Source organism: Condylostylus longicornis, unplaced genomic scaffold, assembly GCF_029603195.1.
Source record: "Condylostylus longicornis isolate FDR11 unplaced genomic scaffold, ASM2960319v2 ptg000049l, whole genome shotgun sequence".
Lineage (NCBI taxonomy): Eukaryota > Metazoa > Arthropoda > Insecta > Diptera > Dolichopodidae > Condylostylus > Condylostylus longicornis.
Window position 1 is genome coordinate 8,286,197 of NW_026578018.1, and position 24,620 is coordinate 8,310,816.

At 23.7% G+C, this 24,620-nt stretch overlaps 1 protein-coding gene across 1 annotated transcript; it reads left to right on the forward strand.

Moving 5' to 3' along the window:
• Positions 1–3,189: 3,189 nt before the first annotated feature.
• On the forward strand, positions 3,190–3,663 carry LOC129611487 (SUMO-conjugating enzyme UBC9-like). Its single transcript, XM_055524665.1, has one exon. The coding sequence runs from the start codon at positions 3,190–3,192 to the stop codon at positions 3,661–3,663; it is 474 nt and encodes a 157-aa protein (XP_055380640.1).
• Positions 3,664–24,620: the final 20,957 nt, after the last annotated feature.

Here is a 24,620-nt window from a genome sequence, read left to right on the forward strand (position 1 = left end):
GTGGAGGATGAGATCTGCCGTTTCTGCTTGGAGAAGGCCGATATGGTGGAGCACTCATTGTGTAAATATGAGGCGGTAACACGCCTGCAATTGTGAAGCTTCGGAAGGGGCTTTGTAACCCTAATAGAATTCTCGCAGGTTCAAAATGCTGCCATACTGTAATTTGTCAGGAGTCTAGGAATAATAGAATTGTAGGTTGGTCGTATAATATAATTCTATTGGTCGACGTGAAAGAATACGGGCCTCGGTCCCCAACTGGGGCAAAGAAAAAACAGAAAAAATCCAATTTCATTAAGATCTAATTTCATTACAATAGATGAAATTTATAAAATTAATTATTAAAATATTTAGAGATTTATAAAATAATACAAAAGAAATAATTCAAATGTGACGTATTTAACAGTAAATTATTATTATGAGAGAAAATGTAAGTATAACATCAACATATGACTTAAAAATCTACATATATACACATACATATTATTATATTTAACATCTAGTAATATTAATTTTAATTTTAATAATTAAAATGCAAAATTTTCTTTTATACATTTTATAATTATTCATATATTTTGATGGTATACTTTTAATTGAAAATTCAATTCAGGATGACTGAAACTTTTAAGAAATGTTTGAAAAATTAAAGAACTTTAATATTTTAATATTGAAAAATTATTTTCTTATGTATGTTATATATAGATATAAGAAAATAATATTTTTAATAAAGAAATCAAACACATATAAAATATTAAGAAGAATTTCTAACAATTTCTTGGTAATCATATTTTACTTTCGGATTAAGAGCTTCAAATAATATATTTATAATTTAATTGAATTCATTACAGAATATAGAAATATGTGAATATAAGAATTTATGAATTTTAAAAATGTATGTACATATGTATTTATATATTATTTGAGTTCCTAAAATAAGTGTGAAAGATATGTATGTGCATATGTACATGAAATATTTTAAAAACTTTCTATTATAAATGATTTTAAAATAAAATTTTTTAATAAAAGTTTTATATAAAATTTTCTTATAATGGATTTTCAGAAATTACAAGTACACATACGACGCGAATATTAAGAAATTTCAAAATTATTTCCATTAAGTTTTGGTTTTAAAATATTTTAATCTCTTGATATTAGATATTTGTAGTACATATATTATCATTCATTTTTATTATATATTTTAATAAAACACAGGAAATATTATGGCGGCAGTGTATTGATTCATTTAATTTCATTTTAAAATAGATAAAATGAATTTTCAGAAATGTTTCACTAAAATGATATTAATTTGAAATTTAAATATTTGAGTGAAATATTTGAATATTTTAGAATTATATTTTCTCGCCATAGTAAGTAACAAATCCTTCTTAATCTAAATAATTTTCTTAATCTTTATTTGATTTCCTGCTAAACCGAGTGCTGGCTGCTATAAAAATTCTGATTTTGGCGAGCTCTATCTCAAACACTATGGCTGAAATCAAATTGACTGTAAGACAGAAAGTAAAAAGCAACTAATTGTCTGTAAAGCAAGTCTCAGATGATAACTCTATGTCGCGTGTTCCCGAAATTATAATAATTTATTTATATGTTGGAAAAATGTTGTACCTTTTTTTTACCACGCGCTCTAACTGGAAAGCGAGTATATCTGCTCCTGTTCCCAAGTTTTTTTTCTATTAACAAAATTTTATTATATTAGCAAAAAATCATTTATTTTAGTAAAAATTAACCATAAATCTTTATTATTGTTTCGGTGATCAATTTTTTTTTTCAAAGATAACACTAGGACTGTAATGAGACGCATTTCAAATATTTTATTGCCAAAGAAATGTAATTTTTTTTTATAGGGATTGCTATCACAATTTTATGAGTTTTATTAATTTCGAAAAAAATATTTTTATTTTAACTAGCTTAAAATTATTGCACAACGGATACGAAATCCAACTACATTTACTAATTATTTTCAATATACAAAATGAAATATTTCAAAAATAAACCTTTTAAATCTCAATAAATTTTGAAATTTTCAACCCCTATTTGGTAACCCTAAACATATTTTCTATTTATCCTTTATTAAATAAAAAGCAATTTAAATGAGAAATAACGACAATTTTATTCCTGTAAAATTAAATTAAATTCAATTTGTTCCTTTTAATAAATTTCTTTACATTTCCTTTCGTTTGCATTAGAAGAAAAAAAAAATTGATGTGGTCAGTACATAACCGACGACAGTGCTTCTAGTTTAGTGAAAGTGTTACAGAGGATTATGCAAATGGGCTTTAAACACATATTTACAATTTTAAGGACATTAATAAGCTTTTAATTTACATTCCTCGAAAAATGCAAATATGGCTCTTAGAGTTCCGTTTTGTGCTATTCGAATTCTCTGAAAAGCTTACCAGTTTTGGAAACAAAAGTCAAATATTAAAAGTCAAATATTAGAGGCTCTCAGAGTTCCATTTTGTGCTATTCGAATTCTCTGAAAAGCTTACCAGTTTTGGAAACAGTTAAAAGTCAAATATTAAAATTTCAAGAATATTAGTGAAATGGTAAAAAATCAAAAATCAGCCATAGATTCGTTTTCTTAGGCCTGGTCTTTCCAAAAATTTTAATTATTAAATTTTAAGGAAATTGGTTGATTATTTCTCTTCGTATGCGCAAAAATGTAAGATGGGCCCGGAAAACAGTTCAGTTCCCGAAGCCTGGGATATCCTAAAAGTTTATCAATCTGTGACATAACCAAAATAAACTCACATGTAAAATTTTAACACAAGCAGACAGACCAACATCCCGGCATCTCCTTACTAGGGAGAAGTGGGTTCCCACTGAAAACTTGACATCCGAAATTCATGGTGCCATCACATAGCCTCCTCTATTGCAATATGTAATAAATAAAATAACTAGCTATATCTTTAAAATTGAAAATTTCTAAAGTAAAAATATTCAAAGCAAGAGGGTTTTGTTTTGTAAAATCTTTTATGTATATAACTTTGACGATTCACTTTGACTTTTAATATAATATTTTAAAATTTTCAAATGTTCATGTCATAGATTGTTACTTTGTATTTTATAAACAATTAAAATATTTTTAAGAAATCAAATTTTTCAATATAAATTTTAAAATTTTATTTAGTAAAAATTAAATTTAATGTATAATTTTAATACAAAAGGATAACGATGTCTTCACCGATTGTAGCTCGCTTAACAGAAGAAAGAAAATCATGGCGAAAGAATCATCCATTTGGTTTTTTTGCTCGTCCCACAAAGAATTCGGATACTACATTGAATTTAATGATATGGGAATGTGGAATTCCTGGAAAGAAAAATACTATTTGGGAAGGTGGTTTATATAAATTAAAAATGATTTTTGGAAATAATTATCCTCAATATCCGCCATTATGTAAATTTGATCCACCATTATTTCATCCGAATATTTTTTCATCAGGAGAAATATGTTTATCATTATTGGAATTTGATTGGCATCCAACAATTACAATTAAACAAATATTATTTGGTATACAAAATTTATTGAATGAACCAAATATTGAAAGTCCAGCACAACAAGAAGCTTCTTGCATGTATTCTAAAAACATAATGGAATATAATAATCGAATAAGAGAACAGGCAAAAGAGTTTGCTCTAATAGATTAAAATTATCCGTCTTTTATGTTGTTTTTTGGAAAAAATTGTTAAATTAATTGATGAATAATTGTATTTTGTAATTATAATTGAACAATGTGTAAAATTATATTACGTAAAATAAAATTTTCAAATAAAGTTAATTGGAAACAATGTATTGGATCGTCTTAGAGTGAAGAATAAAAACATGCTTTAATATTTTATTCGGAAGCGAATTTACTCATGCATCTCTCTTTTCAAAATTCATGATAAGTTCATAATTCCTGATAGGTTCATCAAATATAAATTATCAAATTTGAACCCTTTAGTAATAACCTATAAATAAATAAGAATTAATTAAATTTTCAAGATGAAATTTGATAACCTGTTATCTAGTCATAATTAAATCCTTGTTGAACGTTAGTTCTTAATATTAACTTAGGGGTAGAAGTAGCTATCAACACTGGCTATTAATATTACACAAATATATAATAATATTCTATAAAATTTAAAGGATTTCACTGATCATTTTTCTTTTATTCATAAAATAAATCAAAATATAGAGGAATTGTTTTTATAATTATTTATAATTATTTTTAATTATATTCACGAGTTTAACATGAAATTTAATATTCAATTCATAATTACTAAATGATTTCAAATAATTTTTTTTCCACTCACTCTTTAATAATAATAATTAAGGATTCTGATTTAACAATTCTACAATAATAATATCAGTGTGTTTATATTATAAAGATATTATTAAACTTAGTTACATAATAGCATACATATAGAATATAAAATTAAAATATTGAAAGTATCGACTTTGAACTATACATTTCCATTATGGAATTTAATTAACATTTAGGACTAGAAACCTCAATATTAATTTATTATTTAGTTGCAAATATTTACTCATTATGATTCTGTACATTTGTGAATTTATTAGAAATTATCAAATCCATATATTAAAATATCAAATGAAAATTTATTCTAATTAATTATTAAAATATATTTTGAATTTATATACATATGTATATGGGGTAATATGAATAATAATTAAGTACTAGTATACTTGATAGCTATATTAATTATTATAATAATAATAATAATATTTTATATTATGAATTGAAGGTGTTTTAAAATGAAAAAAAGGTATACATACAAAAACATATACAGTGTTTCACAGAAAGTGGCGGTTAATTTCAATTTACAGTAACAAATTTTGCAGCGGGAGGATGCAAATGTACTCGTTTTTGAGCTACGGTGTGTATAGAAAAAGTATTGTAGGTACCAAATTTTTTCTGCATATTAATAAATGCTCATAACTTTGAAATTGTGCGACGTAGAGTAGCTATCGGTACGTTGTTTTATAGGCGATTAATTGCTCTTTATTTTTGGTCTTACAATTAATTAGATTTGAGCCACATTTTCCGATTTAAAGCTCGTCAAAATCAGAATTTTTGGTTTTTTGTTTAATTTTTTTTCAAGAGCTCGAAAATTTGTAAACGTGTTAAATATTAAATAGTAAAACGTGTTAAATAAACCTATAAAACAAACCTCCAATTTATATGCAAGAAAAGTCTAGTACCTTTGTTTTCAACAGGTTGTAGCTGGAAAAGAATTATAACTGCAGCGATCCCCACCCATACAATTTTTTACTGGAAATTGATAAAAGAATCGTTCATAAAATTATTTGTCACTTTATGCGGGTCACTCTGTATAATTCGTGTATTTAATCAAAAATTAACATTATTTATAGTATATAAGGATTTCTTTGCTATCGACCCCATTAAAATTCGCTTAATATTAATTTTACATAGTAGGTGATAATTTGTTAACTAATAAGTGAAATCAATATTTTATATTTGTTTTAAAAACTTGTAAAATTTTAACAATAAATTGCTTAATTTATGATATAAATAAGATCGACGTTGTAGATGTAAACGCAAAGCCTTAATCAATAAAAATATCTTGCATTAGAAGTTCGCCCCTTTGTTGCTATTTGTACGCTTAGGAAACAGAATTCCAGAATATGAAAATTGATTGGGTAATCGAACTGGGACATCAGATATCTCGTAATTTATTATTATGAAATACAATTTCCATGCAATATTATAATTAGTTTATCTAGTATTATTCAAGCTTATCTTTACTAATGTTGAATATACAAGATGTTGAAGTGGAAAAAAATGAAAATTTCCTTTGATTTAGAGAACAAATTTTCTTCTACCTTTTTTTTTATTTTAAACTTTTCCCTGTATACACTAGATAAATTATGTATTTGGTATACTTAGTTTAATCAATATAGCAAAAACAAAAAATATTGTCAACTGTATTTTATAACTTTTAATAAATCACGATCTATTAAATTTCTATATTGTAATGGAATCACAATCAATCAAATTGCAAAAAAAAAAAAAAACAATATAATGATAGAGAATAGTAGAGTTTAGCATCGAAAATTATTTTCAATTTTCACACATTTATCAAAAAAAACAACATAAAATCAAAATTGAAGGAGGAAAAAAAAAACAAGAAAATGGAAACTGAAGTGTTTGTTAAAACTTGTCAAATTTGACCTAAATTTTCAGGTCATTAACTGATTGATAGTTTATATCAAAAATCATTAATATCCATTATAATCTAATGTTATTGGAACTTATCAAATTCTAAAATATTATAAAATATCAATATTAATAGTTGAATGAAACTTAAATGATACTTTTTGTTAAATGATAAAATATTACAGTTTAATTTCTATTGTATATAGTAAGAACTTTTAGATTTGGCATGGTAGGAGGGGGGGAGGGTATAAGTTTAAAGAATATAAAATGAATTCTTAATCCCCATATTAATTTTCAATCAAAAATTTTTAAGAAAATCTCTACTGGAAATACTTTCATATTTTTGTATAACACATAGATCAGTATATGGGAATTTATTACTGAACGAAATGTATGCATTCTTATATGTACATACATACATACCATATTTTTAATTTAAATATTATTTTAAATTTCTACCTTTAGTTTTTATTCAATACTAGAGACGAATAGTAGAAATTGTAAAAATTTTCCAGGGATTTTTTTTTTTTTCTGTTTGCATATTTTAAGGAGTATTTTAATATATCTCTATATGTGTTCAATAATATATAAAAATAAAGCTATGCATTAAATATGAGTTACATATGCACAATATGTTTGAATTTTAATATGTAATTGAAAAGAATATATAGATTTAAGTGTTATACTACTCATTCATATGTATTGTAAGTCGAAAATGGAATTTAACGAGAGAACATTTTTAAAGAAAAATTTTCGGCTTATTTATCATTCGTATTTCGTGATGGTGTTTAAGATTAATAAATTTCTAATTGACGAAAATTGCAAACTTCTTTTGAATTGAGAATTGGTAGCTATATGCTTTAATATTTTAGTAATTAAAGAGTACCTAATAGAATAAAGAATTTTTCAATGAAATATTCAATTTCCTGATTGATAAGTTGTGAGGAAACTATCTTTGAGAAATATGCAATGTTGACAAGATTCACGTTTCTTATAACTTAATAATGAAAAGTAAGCTGCAACTTAAGGGGAATGTACGACATTATAATTTATGAAAATTAGATATATAAAAAATTTTCGGTATTTTTTCTACAACATAATGGTTGTGTTCGATCAAATTATTATAAATCATTATCTGATTATAGATAGAACAAATCCAATATGCCAGTTTTTCTTCATATAACAGTTAAATTAAAATTTATATATATATATATATATATATAGGTGGAATGTGGAATATTTTAATGTGGAACATTTTTAATTTTTCCTGGAAACCTTCCAGTTTACAACCGAACTATCTGCGAAACGAAGTATTGCGGAAAACCAAAAATACTTATTAAGAAGTAATTTGAAGATCAATGATTAGTGTAAACGCTTTTATTTTATACACTATCATAAATAATAATATTGGAAATATGCAGAATCATCTTTTCTAGGAGCATGTCCTCATTTATTAATAGAAGTTTCCTTTTATTGGAATTTAATTTTAAATTTTCATTATTAGCTATGTCATGTTATTTTCAAAATGGTTGTAGATTTTAGATTTTTGTTGAATTTCCTATAAACATTATATTCATGTACAAATAAAATATTATTGCATATTTTTAGGGGAAATCCACATTAAAACAAACTGTCAAATATTATAGTTATATTGACCATTTTAAACTTTTATAATTTAATAAAAAAACCAAAAAAAAAAAAAATCCCCGAAAGATTTAATAGTTTGTGAAAATTTAACTTTTAAAATAAATTTAAGTCAAAATGAAATTTTAAATGAAAAAAAAAAAATTATTGGTTTTTACTGGAAAATACAAAACAAGAAATTTAATGTGGTCATCACATAACCGACTGCACAGTGTTTATTACACAAAAATTTGGAAAGTCCCTCTTTAACACTTCTTTGAAATTTTAATAACGTGAATAAGCTTTTAGTTTACTTACCGAGAAAAATATAAATTTGACTCCCAGTAGAACTCGTATTGTGGTGCTTTCCGAATTTCTTGAAAAGTTCGTCAGTTATTTTAGGTAACAAATCCGAAATATTAAATTTCAAGAAAATTTGTCGATTAGAAGTTCAGTTGCTGGCCCCAGATTTTTTCCAAAGGTGGTTTCTTATAGTTTCATGCGAAGCTTATTCCAAAAGTAACTGCTAACGTATTCCAAAAGTTGATCAAACCATCTCATTAACAAAATAGAATAAAAATCGGTTCAGTCGAATTTGAGATACTGATCTGCATAGACAAACTGCCGGACAGATCAAAAAACCGATTGAACGACAGACCGACAGATCAACATCTCTCTAAAACTAGTTTAATTACGCTTCCCTAGCATGGAGAAATGCATTTCCGCTGAAATTTCATATGTGAAATTTGGTGCCATCACATCACTTCCCTTTTTGTATGCAATGCGGTCGGTTAAAAATAAATAAATAAAATTACAATGCTATGAAAGGGTTTTACATATCCTTTTCCTCATTTTTTTGTTTTTCTTAAATTTTTCCAGGAGTTTTTTCTGTTTTTTTTTTTTGCTTCTGGTAATAATTGTAACTTTTTGCATTAAATCAAATATAATAAAAAGAATAGCAAAAAGAAGAAGATTTACGTATACAATAAAACTATAAGAAAAAAAAAAAAATAAAAAACAAAATTAAAAATAAAAGAATGTCCTTATCGATAGCGGTATGAAAATGTAAACAGAAAATTTATATTATGTGTTATTGAAACAAAAAACAAGAAAAAAAAAACAGAAAACCAAATGGGGTCAAAAGGATGTGGGTTGTATTTACAATTCACATATTTTTTCATGTGTAAAAATAAAAACATAAAAAAAAATGTAAACTTCAATTAAAAAAACTAAAAAAAAAAATAATGTCCTTTAATTTTTTTTCATGTTAGCTGTTAACAATTTTACAGTTAATTTTAAAATGAATTGAGTTTTTATTTTATTTAATTTTGTTTTCTGATATACGCGGTAGTAATTAAATAATGTATGTATATATTTCGATTTTTTTCTGCTTTCATTTAATAAAATGATATTGGATTCCATTCGATATCCGTTTCTGTTATTTATTAAATAATCCTGATCAGTAGGATTACAAAAATAACATACGATCGGTTTACAAAAATGTAAAAATTAACTTGAGGTAAAATAATAAAAATTATAGCCTGGCATATGCTATGTGTGTATGTTATACAATATTGTAATGTGCATGTGCTTGAATATTCTTATTACGGTGGGCATTCAAAGCTACATAAGTCCATTTTTGGTAAATAATAAACAAAATACGTGCTCTGTGTTCTATAAAAATATTATAAATCAATTCCGTTTGGAGCCCATTTAAAAATTAATTGATAAAATTAATAAAACTGAAATTGCGTTCCTTCTATTTCAAATTGGGACTTGTACTCAATTAACCACTAAGATTTCTTTTAGAATCACACATAACATGTGCAAAAAAAATATGTTAGAACAAAAATTCCATATTATTGTTAGAAATTATTATTAACCAACTGCATCGCATACAACAAGGATATGTGCAGATCAGTATCTCGAGTTTGACTTCTTTCAAAAAAAATAATCAGCAGATCAGTAGAAATTGCTAGTATTTAGTAGTTTGATTAAATTAATACAAGTTACAATGACTGATACATAAAGGAAAATTAATCTTCATTTTTTTTTATTTTTAAATTGATAAATCTTTAGAATCTGGTGTTTAAAAACATTAATCTTCTGTATGAATTGGTGCAGAACATATGCAACACATACAAATTCTATTCAGCATTTTCTTCCTTTTGAAAATTTCAGTTTTTGGACTTATATACTCTTTTTCGATGAGCGATCAAAATAATTTTTTATGTTTGTAAATGGAATTGGTTAAAAACAATATTGTTCGATTTCTTAGAACCATTTAACTTTTAATTTAACAGAAACGACACATAAAGGGAAGAAAAAAGACTTGCTTTGCTATAAATGGGAAACAGAAAGTAAATAAACAAGGGGTTAGAAGAAAAAAATATAAATTATAAAAAAAAAAATTTTATATCCTTCCTTTTCTAGATAGCATTTTGGATGAACCTTTACTTAATACTATCACCACGGTTCTACTTATTTATTGAAATGGTGAATAATTAGGAAATTTGTTATACTAGCAAAGTTATTGGAAGTGACATCCAATTTAAATTCACGAATGCTAATTGAAAAGATTTTCAAATATGGTTATCCTTAATTGATGGAAATTTATATTTAAAGCTTTCATCGTATACGTAATACGATTCCAGATCTTTTTAACGAATTCTTCCATAAGAATGATATAGAAACATTATTACAATGCCTCGTAATATTATAATAGATTCATACTGTATTCCCCATTACTACACTTAATTTTGTGATCACTCTTGTCAACTCATGCATTATTATTTTTTTATTCATGGTCTTGTCCCTATGCCATACGCATGAATTTATCAATGCAGACGAAAATATTTTTGAAAAAAAAAATTATTATCCTTTTTTATATTTAAAATTTAAAAAGTTTTTCATTTGTCATAACTATTATATAATTTATATTTATGTTATGTCTTATGACTTTATAGTTAAAAAAATTATGAATTTTTTTATAAAAAATTTTCAAGAATTAAAAATTTTCTTCATATTATAAAGTTTTCATTCATTTTGAGGTTTTTAATTTTAAAATCTGTTTTACGGTAGAAAATATAAGAGTTAACTCAAATATATAAGAGTTTTCATTTCTTATAATATTTTTTTTTTGTTGAATTTTCTCTTAAGATAAAAATTTTCATTATTTTTTTTTTTTTGATAGCAGACTTGAAGAAAATTAAAAAACTTTTTTAAATCCAGAATAAAATTTTGATATTTGCTTAGAGTATTTTTCACTCTTATATAGCTAAAAAAAAAAAAATTATAATCTCTGAACAAACGCCAGTTCCAAAAAAAAAACAGAAATTCAAGAATAATTTTTTTGAATATTTTTGTTTGTTTTGTTTAAAACACACCGGAGTAAAAAGAGGTGTCCCATTTCGAATAAAAAGAAAAAACAAAAACAACAAAAAAAAAGAAACTTAATTAGTTAAGTTGAAAGTTGAATTTTAAAATTCATAGTCCATCGTTATATACTTTTGATATGTATGTATTTTGAAGTTATTATAAAATTTTACACCACATACGCAATATAAAGTTTTTATCATCCTTGTCTGCCTTTATCATAGTAAAATGTTCAAATATTTTTAATATAAACGTAATATTGTTTCCACATATCATAGTGCAATGTACCTGTAATTCAGACAAGGTGTTCGAAAAAATTGTATATTAAAATTCTATTGTGAAAACTGTTCTAATTTTTGCAATTATTTAAAATTTATTTAAAGTTTAATGTCCATTTGCATAATCTACGACAGAGTAGGTTTTAGATTTGATGCAACACTTCGCCTTAAACAGTAGTGTGTTTTATTATTCCAATGTACTATTCCAATGAATATCCAGCAGTGTACTTTATTATGTTATAACGAGGAGTCCAAAAGGTAATTTTTTGTTTTGGGCAGGAGAATTTTCAATAGTTAATAGTTCTTAAAGCCACCTAAATTTCAGTTTCAGTATTAAATGGTGAGAAATAATAATTAAATTATTAAAATCATTCCAACTTTGTCAATTTCTCAAAATTTATTATAGAGCTGGTATTGGATCTTTTGCTATATTTTTAACTTTAAACATATTATTTTCTATCCACATAAATATCTATGGATAGAAAATATGTCTAAGTTGTTCAACTATATTGCACTGTGTTAATTTCTTTTTCAGTACACAACTTCATTTTCAGTACTCAATACTTCTTAAAGTTACTTAATTATTGAAGTGTGATTCTCTCTTGTTTACAGTTATATTTAAAGGATCCAGCAATCCGGGGTACGCAGTCTTATGATTATTTCGAATTCTTTTTGGAAAATTAGAAATAATTACAAATTCATTATAAATATACCATTGTGAATTTTTCCAATCTTGCCTCCACTATAAGAGAAAACGATTGTCACTATTACGAGCTACGTCAGTTTTTTGATTTACCTTTGAAAATGACTATTTAAATCGCACATCATGAGAATATTATCAGTTTATAATTATTCATATGCCGGTTGAAATTTATACAAGGAGGCAACACTGTTAAGATTTCCTATAAATGCATAAAGCAATCAATAGAACAGCTCACTGAATAGTTCTCATTTAAAACTATAAAAAATGAGAACAATTAATTGAAATTTCTTTATATTTTTTGTACTCAACAATTTTTAGCCATAAATTTCGTATTTTTACATAAAAATAAAATTAGCCAACTCACAATAGGTTTCAAAAATCCATACATTCTCAGGTATCAGCCAACACTCTGTATACAATTCCATTTAGACAAAATTTCATATATGACTTTAAAAAACAAGGAAACTATAAATTAAAAAAAAAAAATTAAAATGGAATATTTTTTAAGAGTTAGAATATTGTTGCAGTAAATTTAGCATTTATACATATTAAAGTTTTAAACTTTAACAAAATATAAAAATAATAAGAATAAGAAAAAAAAATTCTAAAGTTACATAAACTTTTTAAACAAATAAGGAAAGTAAGCGGTAAAAGTTTTTAATAAAATGATGTGACAGGGAATTTTCTCTGTATATACCGGAAATTAATGGAAATATGCTGCATATATTAAAATGTTATATGTATTACAATATAAACCATATATGGGAAACGAAAATATCTTATATAACAAAATCTTTAAATTCAAAAAAAATTTTATCAAATGAGTTAATTTAAGTTACTTTTTCGTTGGATTATGAAGGACATTTTTAAGAAAAACAATAAGGAAAAATGAAAACAAAAAAAAAAACGCAAAATGAAAAATTAAAATGAAAAATTTGGGCAAAATTTTATACACTCCTTAATTTTCTTTATAAATTTTTTATATTCTTTTTTTACTAGAACATTGCTCATAAAATTTTTGTTGAAAAAAACTTAAGTTTTTGGAGTTCTTGACATAATATACTTGGCATTTTTAACACATTTTTTAAAAGTTATGGAAAATTTTATATTTATTTGTTTATTTGTTCTTCTTCTATTTGGGTAGTTCATTACACTTTCGTCGGAAATTCATAATATTTAGTTCTATAACTGAATAATTAGTTGCATATCTGGCTTCAGAATTCATAATTAGAAGTATAGTGTTCCATGTAGCAAATTGTACAGGAAATATGTTTAATATGTTAAACATAGAACTTCAAAAATTGGGTTCGTATCAGTTATAGACAGGTAGTTGTTGTCTCCTTTTCAAAAAAATCACAAGGAAAACCAGATAAAGAATTAATTTTGAAATTAAGAATAAAGGAGCACATGCGAATTACATTGAAATTTTCATAGTCTTCCTCGATTGACTGACCTGCTGGAGCTATAATAATATTAATAGAGAAATTTAGATATTAGCAGGAGATGGAAAAATATTCACGATTCTAATATGAAAAAATCATTGGAGGAATAATCACATAAGGAGAAGAAGGATTGCCTTATTAAGACCTTTCTTAATATTATTTCTTTTTTTTCCTGAGCAGTGGTTATTTACGCACTTGCTTACGCAAAGTTAGGAGTACGGTACATTCAAACTAATTCAAAACAGAGATTAAATAGCATGGTTGGCCATATTTTTTCGAATGAACTACTGGAGAAAAGTAGTGAAATTTTATGAGGAAGCAGCAATTATCGCTGAAATTATATTTACAGAACAAAGATTAGTCGAATGTTGATCTGGAATGTATAAGCACAGGCGGTGTTATGTAATGAATAAAAAATGTTAAAATATCTAGAATTGAATTAAAGAAGAAGAAAAATCTCGTGATTAATACAACGGTCCCATAACAAACTTCATAAAGGACTCCAATTACTTATTCACGTGGGCACAAATTATTTTTCTTATTTTAAATTACATAAACATTTATAAAGAATTTTTTACAAAAAAATTAATTTTTTTCTCTAAAAAAAAAATAAAATTACGCGGTTTTTCTTCTTATTATTAAAATTGGGTCACAAATCTATATCACATTTCGAATCAGTGTTTTTGTATCTGGAAATTTGGTTAATTTTCCTGGAATTCTCAAAATATGAAGCTATTTCCTTAATATGTTTCCGTAAAATGAAAAATACTTAATTAAAATATTGGAATTTTGGCACGTGAATGACATGCTGAGTTTCTAAATTAAAATTATTCTAGATATTTTTATTAAGGAAATATACAAATTACGCACCATACACAGTAATATTATTAATTTAGTTAAAAAATTTCTATATTCGCCGAATGTTATTGACAGGATTGAATAAAATTATTAATGCTTAATTTACAAAAAAATTGTAAAATATTTGAAGTTCTTATGAATTTGTTTTTTTAGAATTTATTTGTAAATTTAATGTTATTAAAATTTGTAAGTGTAAGGATATTTGTTTCAAATCTTTAACAAAATTAAAAATGAATTTGAGAATTTTTGTTCATGCTAATGTAAAGGCCCAAGTAATATTTAGGAAGAAATAATGGTCTGAGATATAGGCATGTATCGTCTAAAGCCTTGACTTCAGAGTCGATCTAACCATGTCTGTGCGTTTTATTACAGAAATTATTGAAGCTATAATATCAAAATTTCTCATAAGCAAATACATAATTGCGACTGGTATGTAAGATAAAAAAATTGTTAAAATTTCTTGACTTCCTTGTGGTATCTGCCAGACAACTTGAATATTTCAACAGTTATTTAATTTATTGGATCATATCTAAAAAATTATAGTGAAGTTTTGTATAAACATGTTGTGGTAACATAGCAACCATTTTCAGTAAAAAGCTGTTGAGGTAATATTATGAGCATTTACAATAGCTGTCATACAATTTCGAAAGTTATTTGGCATTATCTCAGAAATTTTTGAAACTATCATATAGAAATTTCGCACAAACAAGCTGTTATATTTGATAAAATTATAGTTGAATAAAACTCTTCATTTAACGTACGACTATCACAGTGGTGGCAGGTTCAACACTACCTATTCCAACTCAATTTAATTTAATTTGTAATATTTTTTCATTATTAAGTTTATGAGATTATATTATAGAAATCTAAGTACCTAAACAAAGTATTGCAATATATTTGAAAAGAAAATTATTCTCGTTCTTGTTTAAAACAAAAAAAACCAAAAAGGAAAATTAATGCATTGAGTGCTTTCGATTCAATTCAATTTAAAAGAAAAATATTTAAATATATTAAATAAGAAATTCTTAAATGCTTACATAATATTGAATAAAATATCAAGTTAAAATTTTATAAATGCGAGTTTTGTATTTTGCATTTTTTTAATATTGCAAATATTTTTTCTTGTGTAGTTCAAGAAATATTGTAATTTCTTTTATATTTTTTGTTGTTATTCCCCTTAATTTATGCAATATCATCTTTTTCGCTATTTCTAGAAGGAAGAACAAAAAATGGTAGAAATCAAATCAAGGAGTATAACATCAGTTGAATAATAAGTAGTTTTGTGCGGTTTTATAAGTGAACCAGGAAGTTTTTAAATTTTTTTTATTTGATTATTTTTTTTTACTATTATATAGTTTTATTTTTATATAATTAAAGGCTCCTTAACGTATACTTTAAAGGAAATGTTCTTTAAAAAGATGTAAGAAATAGAGTTGCCATAGGAGACTACAAAAATTATAATACAACGAGTTTAATACGAAATCGACGAAAAATATATTTCCAATATGGTCAATACTTGAAACGAGTGGAAGTGAAAATTAAGTTTAAATACCTTCAACTATAGAATTGTCCTTTTAAAAGATATCCCATCCAACTCAATGAAAATCATATATTTTTAAGTAAAAAGTTTCATTTAGGCAGTATTGATTTCCATTTACTATAATACTTTGAGCATGTTTCCATAAATCCACGTTGGGGTGTTAATCACAGTTATATAATAGAATAGAGTTTTTTAGATTTTTTTTGGGTTAAACTCATTCTGCTCATTGACCAAGACGTAAAAGTAAAAATAGGTTTTATCACAAAAAAATATACTATAGTTCAAGGAAAAGATAACATGAAAGGGTTCCGGGAATCGGTTCTAGGAATTAAATAAAAAATTTAGATAATTCAGTTGTGTTTTTCAGATCTAAGACTATTTATAATAATTTTTCAAAGCCCACTGATCGAAAAAATTAAAAAAATGAATGCAGTTATAAAATTTATTCAAGAATATTAACGTTTTAGGAAATAAGTATTTTTGACCAAATAAAAAGTACCCTTTGTTCAATTAAAACCAGTTCAAATTTGGTGATTACAAGTATCAAGTGACTACAGTTTATATATTGACTCAAAATATTAATAAAAGTTAACAAGTTTTAATGTAAATAGAAAATTAAGAAATTTAGAGAAAATAATAGTAAAACTTTAAACTGAGAACGTAGAAACATAAGTAATTTTGCACAAAATTTTCCAGGAGAGTATGTTTTTTCTTTTAAATAACTGAATTCAATGTTATGGGTTAGAAAAGCCGGGTGATTTTTATTTTATTTTATCACATTTTTCTCCAACTATAATATAAAATTCTAAATTTAAAATAATAAATGAATTTCTTGGAATAATTGATTAAGGTTCTTAAGTGGAACTATTCATAATCATATTATTATGGATGATTATTATAAGAAAAATTTTTCAAACATAATAATGCAATCGTTACGAATATTATTGGGATTATAGTTATGAATTTGCAGCAATATGGAATGCCTTATCTCGACAGTTAAGTTTCTCTTTATTGTAGTCACTGAATTGATAACAAACTATTGAGGTTTGCTTATGTTGCTAACACTTACTGTACATTTGAGAAATTTTCTATTTTGGATAATGTAGAAATAGTTTTTGAGTAATATGGAGGAATTTAATTAATTTCAATTGAATTATTTTAAGTTTTTGATAATTCCAGTTGAAAATATTTTGTAATGATTTTTCCATAATTAATTTTTTAATTTAAATTTCACTTTAATTGCATTGTTTCTAAAAATAATTTCAATATTTTCAATGTAATCGCAGATATTTTTTTTCCCTCAACCATTAATATGATTGATTTTTTTATGGTTAAAATATATATATACAAGAATTTTAAATAAAATACAAAACAACACTTTAAAAAATAACTTTAAAAATATTTTATTTTGAAAATATTTTAATGTATGTATAAATAGGTAAAAAAAAAACAACATTTTGTTTTTCCAAAAAAATTAAATAAAAATTTACAAAAATATTAAATTCTACAGAGCACATGTAAAGTTTTGTAAATTTTTTTTTTTTTTTGGATTTTTGATTATAACGAGGAAAAAATATTTAACAAAATTGCAAATTTATTTAAAAAGTTTGTAAACAAAAACCAAGAGAAACAAAAAAACACAAGTTTTTTTTAGCTTGTATGCGTTTCCTTTTTGTTGTTATTGTTGTTTTTATTATTTAAAATGGTTTAAGAAAACTTTGATATTACGAGTACACCTTTAAAATATTAAGTAGAACGGAAGTCGCTTACATTTTTTGTTTCCAGTTTAATATTTATAAGGCGGGGGAGGGTGGGCGAGGAGGAAGAGATTAAAAAAAGTATATTTCGTTTAAAAATATCCTAGTAAAAGAATAAAAATTCAGCAAAAAATAAGTAAATAGGTAAGAGATGCAGAGTAAAAAACAAAAAGAAAAAAGAAGGAAGCAAAGCATATTTGAAGAAAAATTTTCTTCAAAGAAGTGTTTTCATGGAAAATTACTAAAAAATTATATATGAAAAGAGAAACTACTCCTTATTATAAAAGAATTTGAATAAAAGTAAAGAAGTTTTTTTGGTTTTCTATTATTTTTGAAAACAATTTGCGTAATTGTTTTTTTATGTATTTTAGAATTTTACAAAAAAATTAAAAATAAAAAATAATGAAACTATTTTAGTTCTATACAGAATATATAGTTGGGGTGTAAGAGCATGTAACTAGAGAAGTATAACTAAAATGGTTTTAAAAATGAAAACTTTTAAAGTTAAAAATCTTGGATTCATAGACGAAAGCAGAAAAACAAAGTACTGAATCGATAAGACAGTAAAAATAAGGCAGAACAAACAGGTATATAAGTTGAATTAGCACATTTAAATTTATAACCAAATTGAAAATTTGATTTAATTCGAAAAATTCGAAAAATTGGTTGAATTGAATTGAGAAACACACCACTGAGAAATTCCGAACAAAAATTTCTTTGGAATTTGACCAATTTTAATTTGGTTTACCGTATTCTATTCTTATTATGAGAGATTTCGTTTTGCCTTTTCAGAACTGAAAGTAAAGAAAGTGAGTAAATTCACCGCATTTTGGTTATACTAATGGAGTGATGCCATTTGTGGGATATATTTCTCTTTTCATAATCTATTGCAATTTTTCTTAATGCTGTCACCATTCTATATCAAATAGGAACGCATCTGTTTTCAACAACAACAGTTGTTTACAACAGCGAAAAATATTTCAACTCTAAGAAAAATCCATTTAAAGTTGAAAAATTTTTGATATGTGATGTTTTAGATCAATTTAAAAATATTTTTGCCTTTTAGTTAAAGATTGCAAAAAATTGTTTTAAAATAGACTTGATTTTTTCTTGTTAAGTCAAAATTTTTGAAATTTTCTTTTTTTCAAAATATGCGTTGTTTTTTTCGCTGTTCGATCTAATTTAGTTTAAAACTCCATGGTACTCTTCTTAGTGACTAGAATTTTATCTAAAAAATTAAATATTTCCATTTGGAATTTACGGTATACACGTTGTTATTTTTTCACACAGAAAAAAATAATTTGCGCTAGAAAATAAGATATGAAATTATATGAGATTAAGGATTTCTTATTGCCCCTAATAGTTTTATTAAATAAAATATTTTGAAACAAAAAATAAGAGAAAAAAAAATTAAAACAGAAATAAAATTAATTTCTTATTTATGTATAGTGTTAAGAAGACGAAGTGATATTATGAAAACTGTAATAATAAGGATAATAAGAAAAAGGAAAACCTACCACAACAGGTTTTACAATGCTTTAAGCAACTTCAAATATTTTATTAGGCATTCTTATTTTTTATCTTTTTATAATTTTGTTGTCAATAAATTTTTATTTCTTTTCTTTATACATTTTAATTTTGATCATTTTCTCCTTCTCTCTCTTTTTTTCTTTCCTCCTTTCTGTCTTATTATATTGTACATTATGTGTATAGGGAAACATTTTGGATTTTTTGTTTCATTTAGGTGATGGTGTTAATAAGTAACTTTAATTTAATAAAATGTTTCATCTAAAGATTAAATCAGGCTTTCTATAATTTTTAATGGTATTATAAGAGCGATCAGATATGGAAGAGAATGGTTATACTTCTCCTAATTAATTTTTTTATAAATATTGATATATTCTTGTTTGAGTTCCTTCGACATCAAATTTTTATTGTGATTTAGAATATCGATATGGTTATCCTTTGAAATCTTATATGTCTAAATAATTGTTTGTTGAAATATTTCGGAACGGAAATAAAATCTAATACAAAAACGAATACAAATTTGAAATTTAATAAGATTGGATAAGCTTCAAAAAGCCTGGATTTTCTTAATGAACTCCTTTAAAGGAAAATTTAATTTATATATTATGAGAAAAATCAACTATAAGAGTATATTATATGGAGAATGGAGACTTCAACAGATAAGTGAATTTTAAAGGAGGGGTACATTTATTTTAGTTTTGTTTATTGGACGTTAATTTTTCCACTGTGCTCCTTTGGGAATTTTTCAATAAATTGTTATAAACCCATAATTCCCCTCTTTAATATTTAATTCTCATTTTCTTCAAATCTTAATTTTTCCCATATTTGTAATATTAAAAATAGGAAATATTCTCTTTTTGAGTAAATCTTATTTGTATTCCCCTTTAAACAATAATATTGATAATAGATTTATTCTTGGGGCTTTAATAAAGTAGGGGAATTATGAATTGATTAGAAAAAAGAATAATTTATTATGAGTGGAATAATATTCTCATTATTTGTAACTGGGTTAACTCATTTTATAATGTATAATAAAATAATAAAAGAGAAGAAAATTTTGGAGAATTTTTACTCTATCAAAAGAACTTATTTCACCCCATATATACTATTGTATTATACATAAAATATAAAAGTTATTACTTGCAAAACACCTACACATATCTTACGGAACAATAATACTTTCGAATGTTTTAATAAATTGTGAATGTGTTCTGGTTTAATTTAATATTAAACACGTGCTTTTTGTAGATTTTCAATATCAGCTGATTTTTTAATGTAATTTTATTTTGTAGGTGGGAATATTAATGTGTTCTTTAAGTTTTTTATTTAGGAATGTAGATTTTATGTGAACTTTAGAATATTAATAAAGCCTCTATGAAAATTTTATATTTCATTCTTTTAGATTTTTCATCATATAATTTAAATCCTTTCTCCCTCAACAGTTTTTATACCAATTCGAAATTATTTTTTGGGATGTGTTCTAAAAGAAATTTAATATCTTAGAAATATAAGTATTATTAACTGTTTTTGAAAATTATACTATAGAAATTTATAAATTAAAAATTTTCATATTTAAATAATATTCAATGTAAAAATAGGAAACTCTTATAATAATTCACAGAAATTCTCCAAAAAGTTTTGCTAAAAAATACACAAATTCTAAAATATGTTTTACGCACGTACAGCATTTAATTAAAAAAAATATCCTTGATATTTTTATTCCTACATATAAGGAAAATTAAACTAGCAAAATTTTGCTCTCTGATTATATGCCAAAATTTCGAAAAATCAATTTTTTTCTCCACATTCAGTATGTGTTTAATATTCCTTGCAAAAAGCGCTCTTTTTATTTAATTCCGAAAAAAAAATATTTTCATTTTCGGATATGATAACTTTGATAAATAAGATTTTTTTCTGTCCTTACAGCAACTATAAAGAGTAAAGAGTTTCAGAGAGTAAAATATAAAAAAATAAACAAAATTTTTCCAGTTTCTTTATGTATTCAAATAATTTACTCATTGAGAGAATTTATTTACTATAAAGTACATATAAAAGTAACTCAATCATGTTTCATTTTTCATTTACAACAATTTTTTTATGTATCTGTAATCTTTAGTATATAACAAATAAATATTTTGAAAGCCAAATAACTCAAATAGTTTTGGAGAAAGAAAAATTATTACAATTTCACTTTCCGGGTTAGGTCTCCAAAAAAATATTGGAGAGAATCAAAAAATTGACAAATATATAATTTTATAAAAACTAATTAAACAAAATGTAATACGCAAGTAACTTATAATTTGTATATACACAAAAAACACACATTTAATATTAGGAGAGTAAAAGAATACGATTTGTCTCGTTTCCGAATTCATTTCATTGTTTGTCTAGATATTAACGTATAATAATATTGAGAGAAAAAATGTCAAAAATATTTTTCAAAACAATGAGAAGAAAATTCAATTTGTTTTGATGCGTATATGAGTAGAAATTATTATGACATTACTTTTGAGTGAAATTTAAATTAGAGAATAAAATGGAAAAAACAAAACAAGAATGAAATAAAATGAATATTAAGAAAAGAGATTCGAAATAAAAATAAAATTCGAATTATATAGCTATTATGTGTATATGTACAAAATAATATTATACAAGATAATTACAAAAATTGCGAATAACTCATTTTCGTATTTCATATGAGAGTAAAAATATTTTATTTCATATTTTTGTTTAGTATAACACAATAAATGTATGTATGTATTTATACGTAGGTAGATGAAATGTCAAAAAAATATCATGTGTAGGTATTTAAATAATAATGAGAGCGAGAAAGGCAAATATTGTAGTAATGGAAAAATTGAAAAAGGAAGAAAATAATACAAAATCATATGAAACGAAAAATCATTGAGTGGAAAATTGAAAAATGATAACATTCTCAATTTTTTTTTTATTTGTTTTTGTTTTTTTTCATGTTTTTCGGCAAAAAATTTTCATCTTTTACTTGTCATTCGTATAACTTCAGTATTCAACGATTTCATTTTTTTTTTATTTTCTTCTTTTTGTTTTGTTTTTGGTTTTTTCTGTTCGAAAAAAACATACTAAAAATACTACAAAAAATAGTTATGTTTCTGAAAGCGTTCTCTACATAACAGCATAACGGTTAAAGGAAAAAAAACAAAAAGGATGAGTTTTATTTCTTAAAGAAAAATAATAAAAAAAAATTCCTATAAATTTTTTACGCAATTCTTGTTTTTCAAAGAAAAACAAACAAAAAAAAAAAATAATAAAAATAGAAAAATAAGAATAAAAAAAAAATTGTTTTCTTCCATGTTTTCTCGCATTTTCTAACACGTTTTCTGAGATTAGCACAGAGTCAAGGAAAACAAAAACAAAAACGAGTTATTTTGTGAATTTTTCCGTGACGGATAGCAAAAAAATTCAATAAGGAATTTTTTTTCATTTCCCAGTTATTTTCAACCTTCAAGAAATCCTTATTAATTTCTTGGTTTAACAAGAAATAAAAAATTGAATAATTAAAATCAAGAACAAAGCAGAAGTGAAAAATAATAAAAAAAGAAAATAAAATGTAAATTTGCTGTTATTGTGGTTATCGTGAATATTTTTTTTAATAATTAAAATAAATATTTTTTTTTTGTGCGTGAATTTTTTTTTATATACGCACAACATCTTATATACTGGTTGATACCTACACAATGAGCATGAATTCACAATATGGTCTAAGGAAATGAAAAAAAATTATTTAAGAAGAATTTCATATTTTCTTATTTGTGGGGAGGCAAAATACGAAAAATATAGTATTAAAAAATAAAATATTAATATTATAAAATAATAATAAAAAAAAACATAATATTAAAAGTAAATAAATGGAAAATAAAAATATCCTTAAGGATATATAAAATAAAATTTGTCCGAATTTCTCGAATTTAAATTTTAAATAACAAGAATATTTATTTATTATTATTATTTTTATGTGTGAATAAGAAAGAAGAGAAGATTATATTATATCAAACGAAATATAAATGGTGTATATTAAATAATTATTTATTAATATAAACTTGAATTTAACTTGAATTTAATTTTTACAAAAAAAAAATATTATCATAAAAATCATATGGACTTTCTTAAAAATATTCAATTCAAAAATTATTACCCTATATATAAAGTATATATATAAGATATTTGGTATATATATATGGATGGTGCGTGAGAAATAAGTAAAATAATATATATATACCCAGAAAATTAAAATTTTAACATAGAAAATTTTATATATATAAAATTGTATATCAAGTATATTAAAATGGAAACAATTATATCTGGATTTTAAGGAATTAAAATTTATATAAAAATTTTGTATGACATACGAAAATCATTTATAAAATCTTTGTAATTATTTATACTTAACCTTGTGAGAAGAAGAAAAAGAAAAGATTTAAATACGTATACATACATATATACAATATTATTGTGTACACATTTTTATAGTCATTTATTATTAAGAAAATATAATATATATTATATTGTTATATATATATTAATTACATGGATATATACAAGATTAAAATAATTTTAAACATTTATTATTATAAAATATAAAAATTTTGAATTCTATTATTTAAATTGGAAAAAAAAATTCAATATAATATTTTTTAAAAAATAAAATTTAAATTTTCATATAATATAAAAATATATGAAAAATAATAAAATATATTTTATAATCATAACAAGTGTGTGTATGTGTATAATATAATAATATACAAATAATATTTAAATGTCAATATTATTATTATTATTGTGTCTATAAGTAGCTACCGGTGAATTAAGAATTCAAAAAAAAAATATATATATATATATATATATATATAAAATATTTATTATTGTTTATATATATATGTGTGTTTGTTGTATTGTGTACATAGAATAAATATTTAAAGAAAAGAATAATATTTAATTTTGAAAAGTTAAGAATATAATTATAGAAAATAATCAAATAAGGATTATTATTATTATTGTATAGCTATATAAGGATATTGCTATATTTTATACCCTATATATATAGGTATATTATTACATATTATATTATAAGGTTTGTATTGTATAAATATTAAGATTATTGTAAAATTAATTTTTTATAATATGAAAATTTTTATATTTTTATTTCTGCACTGAAAAAAATTCATATCGTAATTGGCCATAAAACATTTCCAAAGGTATATTTCTACTTTATAAATAAAATATTTATTAATTTTTATCTTTATTAACATGTTTCAATACTTTTTATAGTAATTAAAATAATTAT

Excerpts from the sequence above, each read along its gene's own strand:
- LOC129611487 (XM_055524665.1), top strand. The coding sequence starts at position 3,190 with ATGTCTTCACCGATTGTAGCTCGCTTAACAGAAGAAAGAAAATCATGG.